This window comes from Tachysurus vachellii, chromosome 9 (assembly GCF_030014155.1).
Source record: "Tachysurus vachellii isolate PV-2020 chromosome 9, HZAU_Pvac_v1, whole genome shotgun sequence".
Classification (NCBI taxonomy): Eukaryota; Metazoa; Chordata; class Actinopteri; order Siluriformes; family Bagridae; genus Tachysurus; species Tachysurus vachellii.
In genome coordinates, this window is record NC_083468.1 from 16485088 (window position 1) to 16513001 (window position 27914).

At 39.2% G+C, this 27914-nt stretch overlaps 1 protein-coding gene across 1 annotated transcript; it reads left to right on the forward strand.

Moving 5' to 3' along the window:
- The first annotated feature begins 464 nt into the window (after nt 1-464).
- dennd4a (DENN/MADD domain containing 4A) lies at nt 465-27805 on the forward strand. Its single transcript, XM_060877952.1, has 30 exons — nt 465-708; nt 5327-5671; nt 6224-6470; nt 6728-6797; nt 7259-7428; nt 8155-8393; nt 9444-9510; nt 9630-9688; nt 10329-10473; nt 10593-10768; nt 11159-11259; nt 11957-12178; nt 12776-12921; nt 14909-15042; nt 15664-15796; nt 15923-16129; nt 16673-16801; nt 17384-17528; nt 18691-18813; nt 19767-19886; nt 20131-21020; nt 21280-21505; nt 23180-23271; nt 23682-23857; nt 24334-24439; nt 24629-24847; nt 24968-25097; nt 25268-25433; nt 25521-25585; nt 25704-27805. The coding sequence occupies exons 2-30, from the start codon at nt 5361-5363 to the stop codon at nt 25838-25840; spliced, it is 5151 nt and encodes a 1716-aa protein (XP_060733935.1). The 5' UTR covers nt 465-708; nt 5327-5360; the 3' UTR covers nt 25841-27805.
- Nucleotides 27806-27914: the final 109 nt, after the last annotated feature.

The window sequence follows — 27914 nt, forward strand, 5'->3', positions numbered from 1 at the left end:
CTGTCTATATTGTATCTCATCATCTCCATTGACTTGTGTAGTTTGTATAGTATAGTGTTATTTATGTCTGTACTTTTGAGAGTCACAAACAGCTGGAACCAAATTCCTTGTGTGTGTCAACACACTTGGCCAATAAACCTGATCCTGATTCTGATTCTGATTCTGATCAGTTTGAGTTGAATCAGTGTCCACATCAGTGTGGATGAAGTCCTCGAGCTCTCGATTTATTTATTTGTTTATTTATTTGTTTATTTATTTATTTATATTAAATATTATTAAACAGTACAGGCCATCAAAAGATTATATCAATACACATATGAAATACAAAGAAGAAAAATACGTAAACACAAATAAATATTGCCAGGGTAAAGTCCTCTAGCTCGTGCTCGCGCTTCCTCAGAGCCAGATGATTTGTGACGTACTCGCCGTTTGCTGGCAGTCACGTGGTCGGGTCCGGCAGGTTCTGATAAGCGCGTGCGCGAGAATCCATCCCAGCGCATCCCAAAGCGGTCAGTCGTGAGGATGTAATGACGGCTATGTCGAAATATCCACAATTCGCTCTAGGAAGCATATGAAAACATATCCATCTGTTTATTGCTTTCTTTAAAAAAAATGGAAAACAAGAGGAAGAAATAGCAGCGTGTTCAAGCTGAATAAAAAGGTGGCGGTGCTTTTACGAAGTGATCACACTGTGGATCTACTGAAACCGTAAGTGGATTTACACCATAAAATCTTTTCTTTCCTATTGTTGTTATATGAACCTATACAGCGAGGTGCCGGTGCGGCGGTGCGTCACAGCGCGCGGTGGTGATGTGGGTCTCGGGGCGCAGTAACACGTCCATGATGCGTTGATGTCTCTTGTGTTGTGTTCACGTTCAGGCATCAGCTTGTCTCTTATAACGTCTGACACACTGGCTATATGTCTTTACATGCATTTCTTAAATGCTCACAGATTATACTGAGCCTTGGCTTGAATGCTGAAGTCTCCAGGTCTATATTATGACCCTTAATATTTAATACTAAGAGCACTAACTGTGTTTATATGTCCATATGTTTTTCTTTCTCTTGAAGTCTCCAGGTCTATATTATGATTCACATGACCCATAATATTTAATACTAGGAGCACTAACTGTGTTTATAGTTCTATATGTTTTTCTTTCTCTTTTTCTGCATGATTTTGCAGGTCAGTACGGCTTTAATCTGGCTGTATGTAAACATTCCCTGTGGCTCTTTTAATGGGAGGTTAAAATGGTTGTTTTGATTCATTGATAACGTGTAGTTATAAGTGTGGTTCTTATTAAAACCGTATGTTTATTCACTCGAGTAAAAGCTGTGTTAGAAGTTGCTCTATTTAAGAAAGGTTAAGAGATGGTGCTTTATAGCTCAGAGGAAGTTTCTGCCTGATTACTGAGGAATTCCCTGTGGGTTAGAAGCAGGTAGGTTTCCGTGTTTGTTGTTTAAATGCAGTTGTTCACTGAAAAATACTTACTGCCTTAAGTTTCTTTACTTCCTTTATAGCCTTAACTGACCAGACACCCCACCCAGAGGAGTGCAGTCTTTTGCTGGCTTACATTGTTGTTCATTCCAGCTGATGAGATTTTTGTGGTCACACTTGCCAGCCCTCACAGCTCTAGCAAGCCGGCTTGTCTGCATGTTTCCTAAAAATATATAGTCTAACATCTGTCTTGTTTCTTGTATGTTCACTTAAGGCATTATCCGTGTCACGTTATTTTGTTTTCCCCCAAAACCTTGCAAGTTCAGTGTATTTTTCTACCCTGTGGGAGGCAACATTTTCAGTTGAATTACATTCATCATTCGAGACCAACCTCAGTGTTTGAGTGCAGCTTTAAACATTGTTAAGCTTTCATCAGGTGTAAAACTGACTGCTTTTTGTAGAAGAAACACATTTTATTGTGTTTCCTGTAACCTAGATCTGCCAGAAAAAACACATTTTTGGTTGGAAATAGCTTGGCTTCCTTCTTTCCTAAGTATGCAGATGTCTGCTTGTGTCTCTTCATGGTGCCGAGGAGTCATATGTCCACCTCTGTGGCTTAAGCAGGACCAGATGCTTGGCCAAATGTGCTGTATGAATTCCCGCTTCCTGCATTCTCCCCTTGGCCTCCCTACTGCTCCAAAGCTGTGTGTTAGTAGGAACCTCCCTAGAGCAGAAGGTGCTGGCCCTCAGCCAACAAACCCAGCTTTGAAACAGCTGTATGACTTCAGATACATAGTTTTTGATAATGTAGGCCTATCTGTAGCCATCTCAGAGCCACAGGATTGTGAAAGAAGGCAGAGATTTTGTAGCAGACACAAGGAAGTTTCCTTGAGGGGAGTAAAAGATAAACAATAGTGGATGTAGTATGTTATAGCACCATGGTCATAATGGCATAATTGAAGTCTGTAAGGCTGTCACTAATGTGCACTCCAGTACTGTCTATGTTTAGGTCTGAGTGTGTTTAAAAAGCCTGTAGATTGGAATACCGGTATCAGTTTAGAGAGAAAAGAGAACTAAGTAATATGCTAAAGTCAGATCTCCTGTTGCACAGTTCCTTTGAGAGAAATCAGTCATCACTTGAGCAGACTAGTTCCCTATTCTTTAAAAAGCCATCCAAGGAAGCAGATTGTACTTACGTATGCAATGCGACAGTTACGCAGGTTCTTCTTGGCAGGATTTCCGCCGTGGAGGAGTTTGTGATGAAATGCTCAACTTCCAGCATGCTTCCGGACATCTCGATGTCACCGTGTGATGCTGTTGTCATGTTTCTCAATCAGGCAGCAACTTCCTGTCAGTGCTTGCCCATTTTTGTCATAGCATGAGTCACTTTGAGGAATTTTCGTTCTTTGAATGACATAAATGTTGTTTGCCTGAAGGCTTTGCTGGGCTTCACTTATTCATGAAATTTATTTATTCATGACATTCACTTCTCTATATTATCATAATTGACATTGTTCTATAATTGGAGAATGCATCCTACTGGAAAGTAGATTGAATGTTAAATTCTGCATTTATTTATAACTTTCTCACACAAAAACATTTGACATACAAGTGTAATTGTCTTTGGGCTTAATTATACACAATGTCCTTCTTCTACCATTAGTTCACATATTATGTGCATACTCATTTTTCAGCCTTTTCAAAACCTTTTTAAATCTTTTTAAACCGCTACATAACAAATATTTGCTGCTTTATATTTATTTATTTATGCACCATTGTTGCCATGGTGAGGATTATGATTTCTCTGCTCACACTGCCAGCCCCGGCGGATGGCGTGGTTGCTGGTCCAAGAGATTACGTCTCTATTTTTAATCCAAATCTCTCGCTTAACTTGTGACACATCTGCTGCATTTTCACCTTCTTATTTTCTATGTAGTTTGCATTACTCTGTGGTCTGAGATGCGTAGGGATGTAGGTGGATCTGGGAACAGAGAGTTTTGTGAGTGGGTGGCTTCGTGTTGGTTTGCTCAGATAGAACGTCAGAAATGGTGTTTCTTTGCTATTGCAGCTCCAGCTCCAACAATTTGGTTTAAGACTCAAAATGGAACAGCACCAAAATGCACTGTAATGCACATTGATGTCCTAAATGAGGCATTGGGAGCACGTGCACTTAGATGTGCTGGATTAGGATCATATACACCATGTTTAATCTGTGAGTCTTTTTCTGAGCATTTCAATTAGTTATTTTTTGCTCATCCTCAAATCATACATTCTCTTTAGCTGACCAGTTTAATAAAACAAGGAGGTGGAATATCTCTTTATTCAACATGGAGGAGTTAGTCAGAAGGTCAGCCCCCCCAATAAGCTCTTAAACTCTGTCCCGTGACATTGCTGGTCCATAATTCAAACCACAAATCCATTACCTCCAAAGCTCTTGACCGACTGACACCCTACAGAGAGCCAGAGAAAGTGCTCATCTGCTGTGTCAGTGCTGGTGATGATGCTCAGCAGCCTGTAAACTGATCCGGGACAAATGCCTCACTACGGCCTATTACTGTTATCGTATGAAGTCCATAATATTAAGATGTATTGGACATCATGAGGCAGCAGTACAGCTTAAAACCCTGTTATTCCTGGCTTGTGACCATGTGACTCACAAAGCTTTAATTGTAGGAGTATTTGTAAGAAATACTTAACGGAATCTGGACATTATATCAATGTATGTAATAATATTAGTACTACAGCAATTAAAATTAGTAATGTTCCAGGATCTTCCAGGTCTATGATGATAGGTCTTTGTGGAATATACAAGTTACACCCTTTCCATTCATGATCATTAATAATGAGTATTAAACAAACATTAGATCTGCAACAGGCAGAAACTACACAATATATGAATATATAAGTAGAAGAAGTAGAAGAAGTAGAAGAAATTATAAGCAAGAGTGGGGTTGCTTATCTGCTTGCTATTTATGGCACCATGAAACAGCGATAATCAGTCACACTCAGCTGGCTACACAGGGCTGTACACTAAAGTGTGAAGACACTTGTACATGTGTGCTGTAAATTCCTCAGCACTGGCCAGTTTTCAGAAAGTGTTGAGATGTTTGTGGCATCCTTAATAGAAATGTTTTTGTTTTGGAGAGATAGTTCCACTATCCAATTATTTAATTTCTACTTGAACAGACTCCTTAGAAGATTTACAGTTTATACAGAACGAAATCTTCTGTTATGCACAGCAGGAATTATTGATAATTGCAACCATATGGTATACAACAAAGATTGTGGCATATGAAACAGTTTTAGTGCGTGCGTGCGTGCGTGCGTGTGTGTGTGTGTGTGTGTGTGTGTGTGTGTGTGTGCATGCAAATATGTTTAATAGAATGGTTGTTAGATGTTTGAATACTTTTCCAAGCTTTAGGAATGCATTCATGAATCTAGATCAGAGAGAATTGCTGCAATGATTCTGTAACTTTATGCTAGATGTGAATTTTTAATGTGCAAAACAGTCATATTACTTTTTTGATTTTCTATGAACCCACAGGTCAGCTTTTTAAAATGTCTTCCAATGAAATTTAAGGCATCTGCTGGAATGGCTTTTGTATGCTAAAATATGCTTACTGTAGATAGTCCAATTGCAATTTAGTCATTCTTAGTCATAGTTTTGTGCAAAACCTTACCATTATAAGTCAGCAGTGTTGAGGTACTGCCTGCTGTTAGAATGTTTTATTTCTTCAGCTGGCATAGGCAGCTCATGCTAGTTAAGTTTCACATAACTTTCTAAAGTGAGCAACATCCTGTAACATAGATCTTGCATGCCCTACTTTCCTATGTGTGTGGTTACCCCATCTCTCACTTTCTCCCTCTCTCTTTCTCCTCATCTCTTCCCAGCTCTACTGTTCTCTCTCTATGGGGAAGCTAGAAGATGGAGGACAAAAGCCCACGTGTAGCAGACTACTTTGTGGTGGCGGGCCTTACTGAGTCTTCAGAGCCCTTTGAAGATAACATAACGTGCAATGAAAGCTGCCAGAGGAGCTCAGCTCCAGCTGAGGCTCCAATCACAGATGTAGTGGTGGTATTTCGCTCTCAGGGCGAGGAGGTGCCGCAGGGCTACACCTGCATCGAGTACACTCCCTCAGGCCTTCCCGCTGAGCTGAATGGAGGCAGCATCATGGGTCCCCAGATCTTACTGTGCTACAGGCGAGGACGAGACAAGCCGCCTCTCACTGACCTTGGGTGAGTCACTTGTGTCTACCCTTAACCATTACAATGAGCTCCAAATTACAGGAGCCGATCGTAATAGGCATATTATAGGAGACAGAGAAATGGAAAATAACAGCAATGTTTCCTCCAGCAATTACTGCTAAAGTAAATAACTATTAGGTCTGTCCAGAAATCTCTGACAATCTCAATATTTTGGAAATAAGGGCTTAGGGATTAGCACAGTTGAAGAATAGTCCCTTGTTGTACTGAGTGGTTATTATGTGATTTATCTGTTCAGCTTTTTAAGGTAGTAATTACAGTATTTGCAGTTTCATCAATACCATACTAGTTCCATTGCTTTTTGAAGCATTACAAAAACATTAATAAAGTGAAAAGTCTAGTGGCCATATAGCTGGTACCTCCTAAAATGTTTCATTCAAATGCTTTTAAAGGTATTTCCATGACAATTTCACACAGGTTTCCACACAGCTTTCATACTGTAGCATAATTTCATAAGTATATACAAATACATCACTTAGAGCATCTGTGCCTCAAAATGATTTTTTTCCCGTAATTATTTCCTAGTGTCCTCTTTGAGTGGAGGGAGAAGTTGAAGCCGGGATGTCACATCATCCAAACAACGCCTTCTGGTCGCTCTGCCAACATCAGCAGCTCTTCCTCACAGAAAATCTACATCACGTACCGCCGTGCACCCGAGTGTCATTCTCATACCACATTGGCTGTCACAGACATTTGTGTTATTGTTCCTGGCAAAGGAGAAACACCACCATATGCTTTCTGCAAAGTGGACAAAAACCTGAACAGCAGCATGGTAAGCAGCCTCACTTTACTCACTTACTGAGCATGTGATTACACAAGAGTTGTGTTGTAGAATAACTGAATGCCATTTAAGCCGTTGCTGCTACAGGATTAACTTTCAGCAGTTTTGTAAACACGGTTAATGTAGGTTTCAGATGCTGTATTGTTGTTTCTTACACTGTGTTTGTAAACTACAACATGTTTAAAAACATCATAATCCATTCTTTATAGTAATTTACGGTATTTTGTCTGTTTTGTTTCCCTATTCAGTGGGGGTCCTCTGTGTACCTTTGCTACAAAAAGTCTTTGGCCAAGACGAACACACTTGCATTCAAAGCAGGTTTGTTGAACAAAACATATTCAAATCCCATACTGTATTTTGCAATAGTTCAGCACCCAATGGGAAGTAATATTCTTTCATTTGATTAGTAAGCATCAGTCAGAAACAGCACAGTGCAGCAGTTTGATATTACCTTCTCAGAGAGATGGGACGAAATAAGGGTGGTGTTCATGATATATGTGATAGTCTCCTAGGGTGATGGGATATAAAATGATCATACAGCTGTTTTTTGGCCAAACATTTTCTGCTCATGGGGATAGTGTTGTTTTGTTGTAGTTGGACAGGACAGTGCAGCGCAGTAGGATGAGTCAGTTTCTAGTTCCAACACATTGGTTCTAATAAGCCTTCCACATGGAATATAATACTAAGCACTTTCAGCATTTGTGGTATTGATCACTCATGCTGAGGGTAGCAGACTTTTTGTTAGAAGTGCTGAGAGTGATATTTGTTGGATGTTTCAGGCCTGCTGTCCCGGTACCCAGAAGAGAACTATGAGTCGTTCCCTTTGCCTGAGTCAGTGCCCCTCTTCTGTCTACCAATGGGAGCGTCTATAGAGTGCTGGCCCTCTCGAACAAAATACTCTCTCCCCGTGTTCTCGACTTTTGTTCTCACCGGAGCTTCTGGAGAGAAGGTGAATGCACAAATGTATTAAACCCCAGTGTTTTTAACCGTATTTCAATCTGTAGTGTATGTGTGATTAGCATAGACAAACTGTTAATGCATTATTATTGACAGAGGAAAGTATGTAAAACCAGTTTAATCCAATCTAACTCATAGATGTAGATGTATACTTTAATGTACGCTCAAGTCTGCAAGTTAAGTTGTTTTATCATCTTAATGTAATTTAACAGCTGCTTTGACTATTCTACTTTTCTCAGTACAGTGACACTAATTGTGAAAATGTATGCTACAGATATTGTGCATAAATACTTTGAAGAGTTGCTGAGTATTTTGGAAATATTATCAGTCTCTGTCTTAATAGAGAGTGAAATTGATGTGTTTACTTCAGTGCATACCTTTTGCTCACTCTACATGCATACTAATCCCCAGCCTACTGATGTGGCTTCATTCTGCCTCATCTAGGTAGCAACTTCAAAGAAGCAAAACTACCCCTAGATATTGGTTGCTTCTATGAATAGAAAAACAAAACAAAAATTATATCTCTCAAGGGACTTACTCTATGATTTGATTTTTCATACCTTAAATATAATTTAGGAGTCAGCCGCAGAAATAGATTAAAGCTTTTCATCTCTTGCACTTGATTTGTTTTATAAGACATATAGCCTAGTAGATATAGATGTGCTGTCTTTAATTTTTGGGACAATTACGTGATTAGTTGACATCTTTATATGTCTAGGTTTATGGTGCAGCGATCCAGTTTTATGAGGTTTACCCAGAAGAGCGTCTGACTGATAGACAGCGTGCACAGCTTGGTCTACATGCCAATGGCCTGAGGGCTGAGGACTCCATGACAGTCCACACCAACAAGAGCATCTGCCTTCTTTCTCACTGGCCTTTTTTTGATGCTTTCCGCACTTACCTCACTTTCCTCTACCGCTATTCGATTTCTGGGCCTCACACATTGCCCATTGAGAAGTGAGTGCTTTGTTGAATCTCTCTGTATTTGAGCTATTTCTTTTTCATTTGTTACATTTTTAGATATTGTTCATGAATCTTGAAATATTTAACATCATTTGTTGTGTTATTATTATTAGTAGTAGTAGTAGTAGTACATTATATGCTGTTTGTCACAGAAGTTGCACAGTGAAAAGAAATCTGGAACATTAATTGGCATAGTGCTAATAGTCATTGTACCAGTTTAGGCTCTAAGTGCATTTAGTATCACTATTGGATAAAATCTTTATTTTCCCCATTAATCTTTATTACATGAATCCATATTTTCTGCTGTTTATTTTATTCATTTATTTATTTTTGTTCACATCCCACAGAGTTTGTTCAATTGTCACCAAATCTCAACAAAAGACTAGTTTTGATAGATAGTTTTGAATTAGGTTTTTTATTTTCATACTTACAAGCATTCATCTGTGACACGCAAATGAATTTGAGGGTGAAGCCAAAAAACAGGAAATCAATCCATATCTTGACAACAGCTTGATGGAACGAAATAAAACTTGAATAAAACTTTTGGGCCCCCTGGGGTACTTTTTTAATAAATATTCTCATGTCACCAGGGGGTGCTAAAACATGAAAACCTATGTTTTTTTTCTCTTTACTCTGTAACCATTTATAATAAATTCATAATCCTTTGTCATCTGATCTCTGACATGAAGCCAAGTCATATCAATGCAGTAAGGTTCCTTCCACATTCATATGCCAATACCGTATGTCGTTCTGTCAAACAGAAAGTTTGGCTATATTTCACCAACACTTTGATATTTTCTTGCCAAATTTGCTGAATACATCAAGAATGAGTTCATATTAGTTTCATTTGACTACTAGGTTTGCCAATAATAACGGATTTATAATTATCTATACCAATTCAGGGAACAATAAAAATCTATTTTTATATTATATATTATATTATATAAATTATTTGACCTAAGTTGTTAACATGTAGTAAATTACCCCTCAATAACTGCGTGCAACTATATTTATTCATTATATTTCTCTCCATCTTTATTACAGGCATATCTCTCATTTTATGCACAAAGTTCCTTTCCCATCTTCACAAAGACCACGCATTCTGGTCCAGGTGAGTTTGAATTGGACTTTTACAAGATGCTTTGGCTTTTCTTCAGTGCCTGTGTATAGAGGGATGGGTAATATGGTTTAAATAGTGACATGTTTGTTATTTTTTGTTTTTGTCCACAGTTATCTCCACACGATAACCTAATGCTGAGCCAGCCGGTCTCATCTCCTCTGCCTTTGAGGTATGTCACACAATCACTGTCTACTAACGCCATCAGATTGAATGTTACTAAGTTACTAATGTTACTGGGATGCATGATTTCTGAATTAGCTTGATAAATTGGCAAAATCAAGCAAGATTAACAAATATTTTGTATAAGTAGTTCAGTAGGCTTAAAGAAAGTCACACTTTTCTGTGGTTAAATCATAGATGTTTTTATAACAGGCACGTAGACTCTACAGTACATACTACATGTAGTGAAAATGATGAATTAAGATCAACTGGGGTTGATTTGTGCGTTTATTTTGGGTCACCTTGTGTACAATGAAATATCAGTGATGAAGGACCTAAACTATTGGTAAATAAAGAGTTACTAATGTGTTTGACATAGTTGACAAATTACTAAGACGTTGATACAAATGCACAGTGTACTGTGTGTGGCTGTCCAAAATTATAAGCTTTGAAATGTACTTATGTACTTAAATATTTTAAGGTTTTTGAAATTCAAAGGCATCATTTAAATGAATGTGACTGACACATTCCTGAAAATCTGACACTTCCAAGTTCAAGGCAAGGTCTTGTGTAGTTGAAAAACCTAAGCATATTTCCTGACACCATGTCTGTATGTAAAGGTGTGCTTCCTCTTTTCTGTTGTTGCTCAGTGGTGGAAGTCTCTCCACGCTGCTGCTGAACCTGGGTCCTAAAAACGCAGTGACTCTGCTGGTTCTGGCTGTGACCGAGCACAAGATTCTGGTGCATTCACTTCGTCCGGCTGTGCTTACTAGTGTTACAGAGGCCCTGGTGTCAGTGAGTGCTGCCTGCAAGGCTTCTTAGATGCAGGGTTTTAAAACTCCACTTATAAAACTGCTACTCGTTGTTCTCTGTTAATAGATCACTGAATAAGCACTGAATTGTGTTGCTTGCAGATGATCTTTCCCTTCCACTGGCCATGCCCATACATTCCCCTGTGCCCGCTGGCACTGGCTGATGTGCTCAGCGCTCCATGCCCCTTCATAGTTGGTGTGGATTCACGCTATTTTGACCTGTTTGAGCCACCGGCCGACATCAGCTGTGTGGACCTGGATACCAACACCATCTCACAGTGAGTGACCTTTTGACATGAGCAGCTCTTGAAGAATGACCTGTAAATCTCAACTGACCTCTTCAACTCTTCAATAAAAATACCAGTCCTCTTCATAATATTACATTTGCTGGTTTTCCTTCATGACAAGGATTTCTTGAGGAGATTCTAAATAGTGATAATACCTGCTAGTGATTACATTAATGTTGAATGAGCAACATTCTGTAAAAGATAAGAGAGTCAGTCGTACATCTGGTATCCACATGGTCCTGTTTGTCAGCCAGGTGGAGAATGCTGAAAAGAAGATGTAGTTTTCAACTCTGCTCTCTTATGTCTTGGCTTAGTCTCCTATTTCCTGTTTTGTTTACCTGTTTTTTTCCTCCCTTTAATAATAAATTTATGTGCATGCAGCAAAGAAGATCGCAGAGCCCTGACATGGAAAATCCTGCCAAGGAAAGCCTGCAAACGTCTGATCAACACCCTCAGCAATCTCCATCAACAGCTGGTGCAGGGTGAGTCTGGATTTACTATGCTGTCAGCGCAGCCGAGAGTTTTTCTCTTTTTCCTCTTTGTTGAGATTCCATTCAAGGATATATTAAGCGCAATTAATTGCACTAGAACGATCTTTCTTAGAGCTTTAGCAGGTTATGCCATGTCCTTTTTCAAACAAATCGTTTTATTACTGATCCAGCTTTTTATTACCGTTTAACAGTAAAAAACAAAATACTGAGCCTTGAGAAGCATCGAGCTTTAGAGACAGAGTTCGATGCTTAACACTGACAGATTTAATATCAGTATGTCTGTGTAGCCTTGTGATGTGATCTACAAGCTGATTGATCGTTCTTTGCAGGCTATTACACTTGTCAGCCATATAAAGTACATTATGTACAAGTACATAAAGAATGATATATGTCTCTTAATGTGTGCTCTTGATGACCTGACCACAGTAAAACAATAAATCTTCACATGGTTGTAATATTATTTGACTAGTTTTACCAGGAAAGGCATATACTTTTTGAATGTTCTAAGAATTAACATTTTGTTTTTTGTTTGTATGTTCTAAAACATTTAAATGTTCAAAGCTACTATATCATCTTCATCTATACAAATGTTACTTGCTTTATCAGGAAGCAGTAAAATGTATTTGAGGATCAGATAGAAATGGAGCCTATTTGACGTTTCTTATATAACTTTTGTAATTTTCTGCAGACTATTTGCTGAGTCGTGAAGAAGGCCAGATAGATGTGTCTATGAGCGAACGGGACCCTGGCAGTGGCGGGAAGAGTCTCCAGTCACTGGAGATAGAGATCCAAGAAGCCTTCCTGCGCTTCATGGCAGCTATCTTAAAAGGTTACCGCTCCTACTTGCTTCCCATTACTCAGGCGCCCTCTGAAAAAGCGACTGATGCCAGCTCTCTTTTTGACCTGCAAGGTAAGCTTCTCATCCAACTATTTAATTAGATTTAGTCTGATAAGAGATGTATTAAGTTTAAAAGGAAAACAACCAAAAAAAAGCAGACAGCCATTGTAGTGTCAACCCTGTGAAAAAATTCAGTGTTCAAAAACAATGAAATCTTAATTCCAGAGATTTGTTTATTGCCAGAGAAGCCCACTGGAATTCATTTAGAGAGCTCATTGAGAGTTCTGCAGCTGGGCTGGATGTTGAAATACTGTTGATTATATATGCATATGCAGTTTAGTGCATAAGTTTTACACTCTTAAGTTTTCTGCTTAAAAAAGTCTCAGTTTTACTGTAAGTTACCTGTAAATACAATGAAATACATACATCCTGTAACAAGAACAGCATTGAGCATCTTGGACTTTAGACCATTTTTAAAGCACATACCAGAGTAAACTATGAATGCTAAAATAATCTTATGTAAATATAAAACATGTCACATTATCATTTATTTGGACTCATATCTGTGCACACACATTCATCTTCCATTAAGAGGATCCCTAAACATACAGTAAATTCAGTGCTATGTAATAAGGTGATACAAGGATTAATGATTTCTGTTTACCGCAGGGTTCTTGAAGAGCCGTGATCGTTCCCATCAAAAGTTTTACTCCCTCATGACCAAGACTCAGATGTTCATCCGCTTTATTGAGGAGTGCTCATTTGTCAGTGATAAGGATGCAAGCTTGGCGTTTTTTGATGACTGCGTAGACAAGGTAGAATGTTTTCCTTGAAATTGCCTTTGCATTAGTTTTTTTAAAAAAAGGTTCCACAAATTTCCTCATTTGTTGGTTATAAATTGCCTAGATTTCTGCTAACTCACTCTTGCCTCAATAAAGTGTTTAATAAGCTCCCCAAGAATGATGTCAATGAGGCCAGTAAATTTAGATCGATATTCTCTGTTACATGCTCAATTTCTCTACGTTCTCTACTCACTCTGCCCACTCCTCTGTCCTCCTCACTCCTCTTTCTCTTTCTTTTATCTAACCCCTGCATTTGTTGCTCGCGTGGAAAGCTCTTTGGCATAGAAAAGGGAGGAAAGGTAAGAACCTAGATGTTGTAGTTTTTCATAAAGTGCAAAAAAGTTTTTATTTATTTCTTTATTTACTTGGATTGGACTTTGAGTAACATACATTTTTCTTTAGAGATTAGTAATAATAATAATAATAGTATGAAGAAGAAGAAGATCACATATTCTGTGATTTTTTTTTTTTTTTACTGAATCGGTTCATCAATACAGACTGACTATTAGTACGTGTGTGTTGTTTGTGTATGACTTTGTGCTGATGTTATGTGTTATTAAAGTACCATTAGAGTGCAATACATAACAGATGCGCTTCTACATCACTGCCAAGACACTCTGATTCTGCCAGGATGCTCCATCATCTCCGCAAATTTCTCCTCACGCTGTCTCCATAAAAAACATGAAATGATATTTTAGGTTTTCCCATGAAAAACACACCATATTAAAGATTTAGCTTTGAAAGTCATGAGAAGTGCTGTACAACTTATTTCTCATTCACAGTGAGTTGTTTTTCTCTCATTGCCGATTACCCAATAAAGGGGTGGAGGTGGCTCCGCTCCAGATCACACTGTTCATTAGAGCCATAAACAGTCGAAGTCATTGCCTGCCTTGTCTCGTCCTTTGCCATTTAAAGCCTGCCAAGGACAGTGCTTTAGCGGCGCACTGATAATGAAAGTGACCGTGTGAGCTGATTTTAAAGTGGGCCAAATGCGGCTGGAGAACATTGTATGGGTTTGCACAGAGAACTGAATGCTAGCTGAGCAAGATTTAAAGACATAAAGAGGTGGAGTACAGATTCCTAGAAGAACTAGGAACACTTCTGCGAAGGCTCGAGCCAATGGCATGATGACCTTCCAAGAGAGCTGTGTAGTGGTTCAAAAATACCTCTCAATCAGTGCTATTAGACGTCAGTTCTTCCTGCCAAGAAACAATACTCAGTGTTGTTTCCTCTCTATCAAAACCTGACACCTCACTAATAGACAAATTTTCTCTTTCTGTGGGTGTTTTTTCCTGGATAGATGTAGGTCAGTGCTTTCTGTATGGTCAAGCAGACAGACGTCTGGAAGCTAAATGTGCCATGACACTTCTGAGCTGCTGTCTAGTCTGATGCCAGTGCACTACACATTAACGTGTCTGTATCCCCTGAGCGACAGTGTTTTAGTCCAGGTCATTGCACTCTGTGTGTGTGTGTGTGTGTGTGTGTGTGTGTGTGTGTGTGTGTGTGTGTGTGTGTGTGTGTGTGTGTGTGTGTGTGTGTGTGTGTGTGTGTGTGTGTGTGTGTGTGTGTGTGTGTGTGTGTGTGTGTGTGTGTGTTGTGTGTGTATGTGTGTGTGTGTGTGTGTGTGTGTGTGTGTGTGTATGTGTGTGTATGTGTGTGTATGTGTGTGTATGTGTGTGTGTGTGTGTGTGTGTGTGTATGTGTGTGTATGTGTATGTGTGTGTATGTGTGTGTATGTGTATGTGTGTGTATGTGTGTGTATGTGTGTATGTGTGTGTGTGTGTGTGTGTGTAGCAGATGGTAGAGACAGGTGTAAAAAGCCAGTGTTAAAAATATTATCAAGCTTTTTCCCACTGAAAGTAACCCATTCATGAAGTCTCTTACTTCCACACAACATTTGGCCATTGTGTTGTTTTTGTGTGTTTATGGTCAAGATTTAATGAGCATGCTTTAATCTCAGGTGGACAGTGAGAGGCTAGAAGACACCAGGCTTATTGAGCTGGACAAATCACATCGCAGTGAGCACACAGTTTTCATCACACCTCCAGAGCTTCCACCTGTGCCTGAGGGAGAGGAGCCCTCCGTAGTTTATAGGTACCACATAATCTCTCTCTCTCTCTCTCTCTCTCTCTCTCTCTCTCTCTCTCTCTCTCTCAAACACACTCTATCAGACACACACACACAGAAAATGCATACATGCAGAGCATTACAAAACAAAAGAGTAATGAGATGATAGCCAACTCTTTTCAGCAGCAGAAAAAACTCAGCTATTCCCCAGGGGATGTAAAGCCCACATTAAAAACCTCCTTGGATTCCAATGTCTACAAATCTCCTAATGCACCATCTAGAATTATAGACTCCTAACAGAGCATGTGATCAAATTTACAGCTTTAGAGGGTTAGCTCTTAATGTGCTGATTTTAGCGCTGTTTCTGAACGTATGCATATTAAGTCTGAAAATATTTCTCATGCACTGTGGCAAATGCCACATGTTTTGCAATTAGTCTGTGTTTGTTTGGTGCGTTACTTTGTGCATACGTGCCAAGAATTTGGAGTCAGAATAATTGAAAAACATAAGCTCTTATGCTCCTCTGAATTGCAAACAGTATTTCAGCAGCCAAATCTAACAAACCTATTTTAATCCAAGTAGGACTAAAATCAAATGGATGAAAGTGCTGCATTATTGATGAATAACCCGTGTGTGTGTGTTGTGTAGCTACAGCGGATTTCCCGTGCTGAATGCTGAACTCTGTGAACCCCAGGAAGGCACCGGCATCCCTATGGCAACCACAAATTCCAGACACACCAGCCCTGGGAGCCCAGCCGCCATTTTCCGTCGCTCCAAACAGGTGCGTGTCACCTATCGGTCTCTCTATTCAGATCAAAGAGCATTTCTGTTGCTGCTGCTCCTTTTTAACTTCTACTCACCCAGTCACACAGTCTTTCTCTTGCTCTGATCTTATTCCTTTTATCAGGAAATTAAATCAGCTCAGCGCATGGCCAAGACATATTCATCCATACCTCACATGTGGTCCAAGTGTCTGCTGCGGCACTGCCATGGCCTGTGGTTCATATGCCTGCCAGCCTATGTAGCAGCGTGCCAGTCTAAGGTGCGGGCACTCCGAGCTGCCTACGATGTCCTGAGGATGATGCAGGACAAGAAGCTGCAGCCACCTGACGAGGTAGACACCAAGAATACACATCATTTTTTTATTCTTATAAAGAGCCATATGCATTGATCAACATCACATCTGTAATGTAAATGTAACAGACTTGGCTAACTCAAAAGTTTTCATCTGTTGACAAACATATAAAGTGCACTTAAGGGCAAAAATACACTGAACTGTATTTCTGATTCACATACACATGAATATATAAGACATGTCAATATTTACCATGTGAAGGGTTTCTACAGCAATCCATCTATTTTGAATATATTTGAATTATTAGCAATATGAACACTATTTATTTGAAAAAGACACAAATCTAATGCTAGAGCTAATGCTAAAGCTAATGGCAGGTGGTGTGAGTGCAAAAAAAGTGAGGAATGTCAAGAGATTTTCAAACATCTGTTATTTTTACACTTTTGCTCCTGTTCATGTCATAACAACATGAATATATACGCTGAAATATATGTATATTATTAAAAGAGACTTACTGGTCCAGGGCTAGCTCTGAACATACTTGCTGTTATTAGCCGGTTCACAGTTTGCACTTTTCCTCAGGTGTGTTACCGGATCCTGATGCAGCTCTGTGGGCAATACGGGCAGCCGGTCCTGGCCGTTCGGGTGCTGTTTGAGATGAAGAAGGCTGGAGTTCAACCCAATGCCATAACATACGGGTACTATAACAGAGTGAGTATCACATTCATATTTACAGGAACCCATTTGCAGTGAATAATATAGTAGGAAAAGTCCTGCAGCTGTCTGGAGAATATTTAATAGTTGTATTCGTAATCTTCATAATAAGCATTGTCTATACTGCACTATGTAAGAGAAAGCTTTGTGAAGCTGCATATATAAATGAATGTGGGTTTGGGAGCGCTCAGACTGAATATTAATTCCTAATCTAATTTTAGAGCAAGCATATAGTCTAAGGCTGGCTCTTTGTTTCAGGTGCTTGTGTTTTATAAGATAAACGAGCATGCGGGTAGATAGGTTCCCATGGGATAGCTAGTGTTTCCCTGTTTTGAAAAAAGTCCCAGAAACATCTAGAAAACACATAAATAGACACACAGGTCTGGACAGCTGAGAGTTGTTCTTGTTCTTGTTCTTTTAGAGTAATTACAGCTAGTCCTTGAGAGAGAACACAATCTTCTTAACATAATGAAGGGGGTTACAAAGAAGAATTACTTGCTTAATCTGCTTGTGTGTGTGTGTGTGTTAGCTTCATGTGAGTGCTTGTGCTCATCCTCACTCTTTGTGTTGCTTGCTCAGGCGGTGTTGGAGAGTACATGGCCTTCATCCACTAGAGGGGGCAATTTCCTGTGGGGTAAACTGCGCAATGTGGTCTGGGGTGTGGTCCAGTTCAAACAAGTGTGGAAGAGACAAGCTAGTCATGCTAAAGATCCCCAGCTCTCAGGTACATACTTATACCACACAGAAATAATAAAACAAAAAATCCTTAATAAAAAGTAATTGGTCTGAGAGACAATGTTGATAATGTAATTTTTTATTTACATTTATACATATTAATATTTGTATATATTTGCATATAAACCTTTACGTATATGTTTCATCCATTTCAATAAACCCAATATAATTTAATATTACAAAAAAAAAAAAATAAATCAAGTCATCACTTTCTGCTTATTTCCTGAGTTGTGCAAGGATTATGTTTGATTGGGCTAATGAATCATTTTGCTGTATGTAGGAAGTTAAGCTGCTTCTCTACACTTCATTAAACATCCCACAACTATTTCACTGTTATTGTCCAGCTAATTACAGACAGCAGTGTTGTGTGAAGGCCAGTAAATATATTACACCACTAAATGTTACTTTTGCCTCTTCATTCTTCTCTTTAGAGCCAGGTCAAATAATAGTTTTAATGAAGAGCATCACACCAATCAATTATTTTAAATTTTATTTTAAAAACAGCCCACTAGTGACAACGTTTAACATGTGCCTTTTGGTAAAAACTGGTTTATCTTTAAGCATATACAACAGTGAAGTTATAGAATGACAAGTTTAGATAATTATTTTTGCTATTTTTAAAGCATCTACATGCATCTTTGCCACTCTTGATTATGGCCAATATTTGCTGTTGTCACATTGTTTTCTTGTCAGATATGATGAGCATTAAACACCAAGGCTGAAACATGTTAGATAAAATATGCCAATGTGAATATGCCTAAGTCTGTATTTCTCCATAAACTCTTCTAAGCAGTCAGTCCACAAAGCCACAAATTAATGGGGTTAATTAAGACAGAACTGATAGCTTCTTCCCTGGAGGTCACACTCCAGCCTAATCTTGATCTGATCTTCAACATTCTCACGCTGTCACTTGCACCAGCTCATTACTACACAAGTTATAATAGACTGAATTTCAAATGCATCCAATTAGAGGTCTTATCGTCCATGTGTGATTCAGCGTCGTCTCCAGAGATTAAAGATCAAGCAGCTGGTTTCAGCGAGATGCGATGCCGTGGTTGTGATTATGCTGTTAATGATCTGTGGAGATTTGTTATGGATTAAACATGAATTGTTTTTCTAGCTGAATGAATGTTGTGTGTTTTCCTGTGCAGATGCCAGTGATCTGGACAGCGTGAGCCACGGCAGTCTGGACAGCACTAATGACTCAGCAGAGCGAGCCTCTATCGATACTGACTTCACCAAAATGGACTCCAGCGATGATGGATCCAGCACAGGTGCTTTGTCTGCCCTCACTCTGGGTCATTCATGTGTCTATCCTCTCATGTCCTTTCTTTTTCTTCCTAGAGTATCAAGGTCACACTTGTTCTTCAGCACTTTGCCCTCTCTCTCTTTCTCTATTTTTTTTTCTCTGTCACTCTTCTTCTTTCCTTGCGGACAAGGTTGAGTTGCCGTGAGAGGTTATTTCTCACAGTGAAAATAAAGAGAGCAATCTCCAATTTATACTTTTTTCCTCATATTAACCCCCTATTAAGCGTGGAAAATACCACAAATGTTACAACCCACAGCCTGAGATGTCATCATAAAGGGGAAGAGAAGAAAGGGATAAGGACAGGAATAGCTGAATGTTAAAGAGGCATTTTAAAAGGGAACATATAACAGCGCTGCTGAGATTTGACAGGAGAGACTTAAATATACTCTGCCTTTGTATGCAGTCTCTCAGCAGGAGTCTGACAAAGACAGTAAAAGAGGAAGAGTAACTAAATTAGCTGCAAGTAAAATAACTTGTTTTTTATGTCATGTCTCTACAAATGAAGGGAGAGCGCTACCATGTTTTTAATATTGAACAGTAGCTTTTTCAGTGTTTTATCAGTAGCTGTTTCAGAGGTCTGATCTGATAGTGTGTTCATATTCTGTGGTCTAGATATAGCACAGTAGCTGCGGCGTTGGTGCACAGTGTAGGTGCACAGCTAAATCAGAGTGGCTTGCATAACCTACTAAATCAGCTCTTCTAAATTCTGGCATGCTTGGTTTTCAAGTGCATTTTGAACGATAAACAATTAACTGCATGCGCTTTTGTTTACAATGAACATTTTTTCCTAGATGTCTTTGTCCATAACATGACGATGTTATGATAAACGAACCTGTGAGGTGTAACTGGCAATTCTTTTTTGTTCTCTCAACCAGTGCTTCAAAGTGCCCCTTATGTCTTGTCTACACTCTGTTGCAGGTGGACAATCAGATCAGGGCTATGACTCATTGTCTAAAGAGGAGGTGCAGATGGGGGGAGGAGAAGAGCAAGAGTGCTCTCCTCACATGAAGGAGAAGAAGGAGAGAGACTGCATCCCATGTGAGTCGTGCATCATGTTGATTTTCAGTAGTGCAGCTGTGAGCTTTAAGGCTCCACCAAGTGGTGTAGTTTGGTGTTACAAGCTATTATATAACAATAAAAACACTTGATCACTCCTGTTGAAGGTTAAAGCTTGTATATCACCTGAGGTACATATATGAGCTGTCTTTCTGGAGGCAGGCTTATTATGAGAGTGGTTTATTTTTCTATATATTTCATGATTACTTTTTGTCTATATTTTTAGTGGCCAAGACAGGAACATCTATAAAAAAGGACTCATCTACTGCACTGAGACCTCAATATCACTCAAGTGTAAGAGACAGTGCAGCTGCACCCAAACGTCCCAACTCACTGGACATCTTTGGAAAAAATACTATAAGGTCCAGTAAATTAATGTTGACTTCTGATGAGCTGCTGCATGCCCCTGAAGGGGGTGAAAAGAAGCAAACTTATCCAGATGAGGAGGAGGTAGAGCAAGCAACAGGCACAACATACCCACTCAAATCTGTCGCAGAGAGGAGCACAGTTTCCATGGAGACCAACATTAGCAATGGAAGTTGCAGTGTGGCAAGGAGTGTTAGCTTCAGCAGTACTCTAGGCCATGTGCCACAACGGACAGGGATTGAATCTGGTTTTGATCCCTTGTCCCTTCTGGCAGCTGAGAGCAAGGCTGGAAAACCAGATGAGCCAGGAGAGACAGATGATGCCTCTGACACACGCCGGAACCTGGCCGAGGAAATCCAGCTTCACATGGAGCACCTAAGCAGCCCTCTCAGTCAGCGTTCACTTAGCACAGATCTACACAGCATTCAGAGCCCCTCACCACACAACTCACCTCGCCAGACTGCTTTACCAGGATCGCCAAGTACCCAGTTGCAGCCCCAGCCCCGGGGCAGACTATTTTCCTCACCTTCACTGCCACTGGGATACCCACGTAAAATCAAAGAAGCCCGTCCCACCTCATTAGCTTCACCCTCCTCACCCACCCCTTCTGCCTCCTCCTTCTCCATGGAATCCCTGCTCACACCCACACTTGATGTTTTCAGGAGCAGCTTCATGTCTGCAGGCAAGGGCGTGGCCGAGAAAGCTAGTCGTCTCTATTCAAGGCTCTCCTCGCAGACTTCCATTGCGCAGGTGAGTCCAAATTGTTTCATTCCATTCTACTGTAAATTGGCAGAATTGAAAAGCTAGACAATTTTTTACTGTAAGACACAGAACTTTGGTGCAAAAGTACATGTTCCACTTTAGGACTGATCTTTAGGACTACAAATATTAAATAATAAATATGATCTGAATTAAGGTAATTAAAAACAATTATTCCATTCCAAAGTTTAGTCTCCCTCTTTTGCTCACTGTTTCCTGAATGTCCTTGTGACTTGTGTTCTTATTCCAGGACCTGAACTCTGATCGGGTCAGTGTGTCTTCGCTGGGCTCAGTTGAGCCTGACTGCTCCTCTTTGTTTGAGGGTGACCCCTGTCCTGACCCAGAAAGTCTGTCCTCCCCCCAGAGAGATGCCTCTTTGAGCGTCACTCCCTTCAAGAGGAGTCCAAACAGGAATAACCGCTGCTTGGAGAGTCCTTCTGTACCTCCCAGGCTTTTCCGCCAGGCCTCCCTCCTTGGTGAGTGTGTGTGTCTGTGTGTGTCTGTGTGTGTCTGTGTGTGTCTGTGTGTGTCTGTGTGTGTCTGTGTGTGTCTGTGTGTGTCTGTGTGTCTGTGTGTGTCTGTGTGTGTGTCTGTGTGTGTGTCTGTGTGTCTGTGTGTCTGTGTGTCTGTGTGTGTCTGTGTGTGTCTGTGTGTGTCTGTGTGTGTGTCTGTGTGTGTGTCTGTGTGTGTGTCTGTGTGTGATTGTGTGTGTCTGTGTGTGTGTCTGTGTGTGTCTGTGTGTGTATTAATCGTTCCCTTCATTTTGAATCCCTACTTATAGACTGCTTAAATTAAAACAGGAAGTTTGGTGTAATTAAAAATTCTCATAAAATGTGGGTGAATCGAGGAGCAAAAAAGTTGATAATGAGTAAAGAACAAAATAAAATGTGACAAATGAGTATTTAAACTAGGAGCACTGGGAACTATTAACTTTAGATGATCACTATTACTATTAGATGATCAGTCCTGTATGTATCCTAGATAAAATTATAAAAAAATCTCTGGAAGTGCATATAAACACTGGGTCTGATAGTTAAGGTAATTTTTAGGTAAGGCCTAGCATAGTCCTAACACATCACATAATGTAGTAACCCCATTTTCACTTATACAATATAATGTCCACATACACAAAGTCACATTTGTGCAGTTCACCTTTTCTGGCCTTTTTTGTGACACTATCTTTTAGGTTTTATGACAATTTTCCAAAACGTATTGTATTCATTATTCCATATAGCTAGCCTGTGCTATGTAACTCTTTAGTGGCCTGTAATAAACACTACTGAAATAAGCTAACTTACCTGCTAAGTATTTTATCTGCCAAAAAACATCCAAACAATTTTGCAAATTTTCTGATCCAATCCCTTATGACTGGTGTTATTTTTCTTAAATGACCTAATGAAATGGAAGCTGATTTAAATAAATAAAATATGTATTCTCACCATTGTCAATCAATACAAGTCACTTAATATGTTGTCACAAATAACTCACTGGCAGAAAAACATGTCTGTATGGGGAATTTGAGTTTGTGGGGAATTTCATGAAATATTTATTACAATGGCTGTGCATGATAAGGTGGCATGAGTGAAATGCATGAAAGGAATGAGTGAGTGAAATATAGTTGATCAAGCATACGACAGGTTCTTGAGTTTGCTTCAAATGACTCAAATAATATTACATACATTTATGTATATAGTCTGTTTGGCTCATTGAGTATCGTGCAGTTTTGTTCTTGTAGAGTGTGAGTGTGACAAGATGGATGATTGGTTTCTGCCCCAGTGGCTGTTGAATTAGACCAACAGACAAGCCTCTGAGTGTTTCTGGCACGGAGTGGAGACCTTGATTGGAACCCTTCAATCAGCCATCCCAGGCTGAAGTGCTCCCTAATCGTCACTCAGATGTCACGCAGACATACCCTATGCCTCTGTAGAACCTTTCTGCTTATTATGAGCTCAAGAGAGTCTGCTCATCTTATGCTGCGTCCTACCAAAATTAGCATTCATAAAGCCGGTTATCAGCATTCATCACTATGCTTCTTTCTGAAAAATGCCCTTATTCACTGGAGAACAGTGAAGAGAGAAATGAGAAAAAAATGTAAATTTAAAAGTTATCTGCACCTCAGTGTCTGAACTGTGTTTCTTTTTTGTGACTAGGATCATCACTGTCAGTAGTGAAAGCCCCACAAACCCCAGACGTGTGTCCTGATGTGAGCCTCACACCAGGCCAGCAGTATTATGACATAGAGGTGAGATTAATGTTTACTTTGTCATTTAATTGTGTGGTTATTTCAGAATTCAGACTCGCCTGCATTAAAAGATAATGCTTCAGGTTTAAAACTATACACCCCAAAGAGTTTCATGCTGCTACTTTGAATTAAGATTGTTGCTGGTTTAAGTGAACTGAGTTAAATAAAAGGTAGCTGTATATGCATTCAATAAACAGACCTTCATTCCTACACATCCCTATCCTTAAAATGTATCTCAGGCCTCATTAATTAAGAAATAACTTCAAAAGAATAATAAATAATACTACTTTGGGATGCTAAACTAAATATCAAATAAGAACACAGATGATAGTGTGATTAATGTTAAAAAGGTATTTGCGAGTAGAAGGATTCCATTAAAAATGCAGTATTTTTGGTTCATGTGTGTGCAGGTACGCATGTCCAGTTGCTCACGCTGCAACACTTGTGAGTGCCTGGCATATGATGAGGAGATCATGGCTGGCTGGACAGCTGATGACTCCAATTTGAATAGCACTTGTCCTTTCTGTGGCTCAGCCTTTTTACCCCTGCTTAATGTGAACATTCGAGACTTGACCAGCAAGGACAGGCAAGTAACTCATTAGAATTAGTCTTTTTAGCTAATTCATACAGCGCTATGGTGTGGTTTTAAACATATAGTTGGTTTATGTACACAGAATCAAGATAAATAATATTTAATATAGTTCATATACAAATAAATAAAGTTTCCAGATTCATGTAAGCACATGTTGAGCCAGGGTCGAGCTTGATTCACTAAAAGAAGCCACCCCTATTTTTGCTCTGTTCATATGACAGTCAACATAAAAAGTGTGGTTAAAATATGGCCTTGGCTCATACAGATTATTAGTTAAGAGTAAGTATTTTCTGTTTTGTTTTTTTTTTGCTACTGATATCAGCTTGCTCCTAAAACTCTTTATTGTAGTCATGCTGATGATAAATTGTTGCAACGGTTTATCTGAAGGTCAGGGGGTGTACAGTACATAAAAACTGGCAAGACAGACGAAAGTCATAAACACAATTTTTATGCTTGTACAATGTGTTCAGAGACCCGACTAGTTCCCAGACAGAAACAAAGGATGCTTCAGAGACTGAGGAGGAGCCTAGCTGTGAATCCACAGACAGTGCCTCCAGCAGTGCTAGCCATAGCACAGTAAGTTCCTCACTGTCCAAATATACAGTCATCATAATGTTCTGTTTGTCTTTTCCTGCTTGCTTATTATTTTTTTTATCTACCTATTGGTCACATTTGTTTATTGTTTCTAGCTTGATCATTTTTAGAAAATACAGTTTGATGATCTAAATATTGTTTTTTTTGTTTGTTTGTTTGTTTTTGCTCCAGGAGCCAATCACAGTGCCCTATTTGAGTCCTCTGGTGGTGTGGAAGGAGCTGGAGAGCCTCTTGGAAAACGAGGGTGAGCAGGTTATTTCCTCACCAGCCATCGTGGACCACCACCCCATTGTCTTCTGGAATTTGGTGTGGTTTTTCCGTAGACTAGAGCTGCCCAGCAGTCTACCCGCCCTCATCCTTAGCTCCAAGCACTGCAGCCAGAACATACAGGTAGATGCATGCAATTTCATTGATGTCCAAATGTGTGATTTTTTTTTTTTTTCTATAATCGTTGTATATCAAATATCTTGTCAAAGCTACCTCTATATTTATTCTAATCCTATTTTACAGATTGATCCACAGCCACTCCAGAGCACTGCCTCAGAGGACAGTAAGAATGTGTTAGTCCAGATTTTGTGGGACAACCCCAAACTGCACCAGGACCCTATCCCACCTTGTTACATGCTGTGGAGAGCACATTGTAAGAACTGTCTGTAACTTCTCAGCTTAATATGTATTCGTAAATGACCCATATCTGGCACTTCACCAGTGCTATTGCAAACAATGGTTGGTTGCTTGTACAGTATAAGTGATGAGTGAAGGCTAGATTATCTGGCCTTATTCTCTCTAAGACTGGTTGTATTTGTGCAGGTTCAAACTCTAATGTTGGTGTCTCCTCCTTGTTGGAGGAGAAACAGCCTGTGAGCCTAGAACTTCTCCAGAGTGTTGTCAGAAGCATTCAGAAGAACGATGTCTACCAGCCCATGAGTCAGATACTTCATCTGCTTGGAAACAAGCTGGGATTCATCAGGCAACGGTAATGGCCTCATTGTTTCAAGGCTTTCTATTTTGTACCATTCATGCTGAAAAGATGTGCCTAATCCTGCACTATTTTGGCTTACAGGAGCCTATATAGAGATATCCTATTCCTGACATTGGTGGCATTGGGCAAGAACAGTATCAACATTGGTAAGTCATGTGATTCATATGATTAATAAAGTTCAGTATAGAAGTGCATGAAATATTTTCATCTGACTGTATAAATGTTTCTGTGAGAATTTACCATCCTGTGCTTCTTCCTCATCAGATGCTTTTGACCGTGAATACAAGTTGGCTTATGATCGACTGACTCCCGGCCAGGTCAAGCTGACTCACAACTGTGACCGTCCACCTGGAGCTGGAGTCATGGAATGTCGGAGAATTTTTGGGCTGCCGACATTGTGATTTCTCTCATCCTATGCTTCTCCCACTTCTTCTTTCTCTTCCTCCATCAAACAGAGAATGAGATGTGACATCTGAGACAGCCAAAGAAGAAGGATTCACTACTACCAAAGCTACCTCTGGCACTGAACAGGGCCATGTAGACACTTAGAGGCATTTCCGGGCTCTCTACTAAAACCAACATGTCTGTAGCCCATCCTCATTTAGTATGTACTAAACACTATGTCATATATGTAAATGTTTCTGTTTACCTCATGTAATACTCAAAATTTTAGCCTACTACACATTTAATTCTGGATTTAAAGGACACATTTAAACATTTAGCCTCACTCAGGTAATATGTACTACCGAGGCCATTGTAGATTAGGAGCAATATCATCTAGTGCTCAGGTCATAGCATCACTCATCTCCAATAAATCACAGGATTGTGGAGTGGTTTTGGGACCAGTAGCACTATGTGTTGTATTGTTTAGAACCCTTAGTAGAAAAGCACAATGAACAAATCCCAATGAGACTTTGAAGTTTTCTCACATTCCTCTCATAGTATTCTATAGGCGCTTGTATATTAACACAAGAAAGTCACCTTTCTGTATATAGCCTATTATTCTATTATTTAGAATATTTGTATTATAAATGTATATTTTAAGACTTGTATTTGTTATAAATGAGTTGTCTTCATATGTAAAGACAGTACCAAACAGTGTATTGGTTTTAATCTGCAAGTGTGTTGTCAAAGAATATGGTCCTGGAGACCATTATCGTGATATCTGTGAAGCGTATTGTCTTTTGAATAGATGAGGTACAGAACTGGACCAAATCAGATGTGAACTCATGAATTTACTTGACTGTTTATGAGGTGTGACTAAAGGTGACTGGAATAATATATGAATATTGTGATTCAGCTTAGCAACTAAAACAATGCCTTATGAAAGGTCAAATGAGCTGCAGAACTGAATGGAGACCAACTAAAATTGCATAGAATACATATAAACTCCACTCTTAGATATTTTGAGGATGAAACAAGTAATATACTTGCCTATATAAACTGATGCAAATTAGAATTGTTTTCTAAGCATACATGAGGACAGGTTCGTATGTCAGTCTTTTTAGAAATGTGCAATGTTTTTGTTTGTTTGTTTGGTTGGTTGGTTGGTTGTTTAGTTAGCTATTTGCATCAGTTTAGCCTTAAACAAAAGTTAACTCCGCAGATACAGACTGTGTTTACAGATTGGCTTTACAATTTCATCTGATTCCAATATTATCACCTTAATTTACTTAATATATGAACTGTTTATGGTACAATTTAAAATGGTACATACTTCTGGTATCTGAGACAATTTACAGATACAAAGAGCACTTGAGTCTTTTTAAATCTGAGTTTAATTTAAATGTTAGCTGCAGCAAATATATATTTGCATAATCTAATCTGACTTTAATTTGCTTTGGTAATATTAAATTAAGCTACACATTTATTCAGTGTAGTATTTCACAGTCTACAGTTTTAAACTGTTGCATATACTGTATCGTATGTGTTACACATGGCATGCAGTGATTACTGTATGGCTCGAGCTGTAATGAAGAATACCACCCCAAAGAATTATAGTCTACTCACTTTGACCACATGCTGTGCAAATTTATCAAATTTTGATGCCCTGACACCGCCATTCAAGATTTTGCCTGTTTTCTATATCCTAAATCTTTATCTGACCACATCACTAAAATCGAACTGGTGTTCTGAGTGGCAAAATAATTAATAGAATATTTCAATATGTGTAATAATTTCAATATTGTTGAAGGTTGGTATATAAAATGATTTTTGTAAGCTGAAGTATTGTTGTGGCCCGATGAGTTTTACACATATCATTTCTTGTGTTTATTCCTGTTTATATTGTATAGTCCTTATTTCGCCAGATCAAGTTAGGATCTGTAAAAACTGTTTATTACTGTAAATAAACAATCGAATGGCCAGTGCTGTCTTTGAAACACATTTATTAGAAATAGAGAGAGGAAAACTGAGTGAGTGAGTGATAAACATGGTACTTTTGGAACACTGTTCATCAGTGTTATTCTAAACATC

Coding starts and splice junctions, on each gene's coding strand:
- dennd4a (XM_060877952.1), top strand. CDS start 5,361: ATGGAGGACAAAAGCCCACGTGTAGCAGACTACTTTGTGGTGGCGGGC. Junction 6,798..7,258: donor CACACTTGCATTCAAAGCAG/GTTTGTTGAACA, acceptor TGGATGTTTCAG/GCCTGCTGTCCCGGTACCCA. Junction 24,848..24,967: donor ACTGCAGCCAGAACATACAG/GTAGATGCATGC, acceptor CCTATTTTACAG/ATTGATCCACAGCCACTCCA.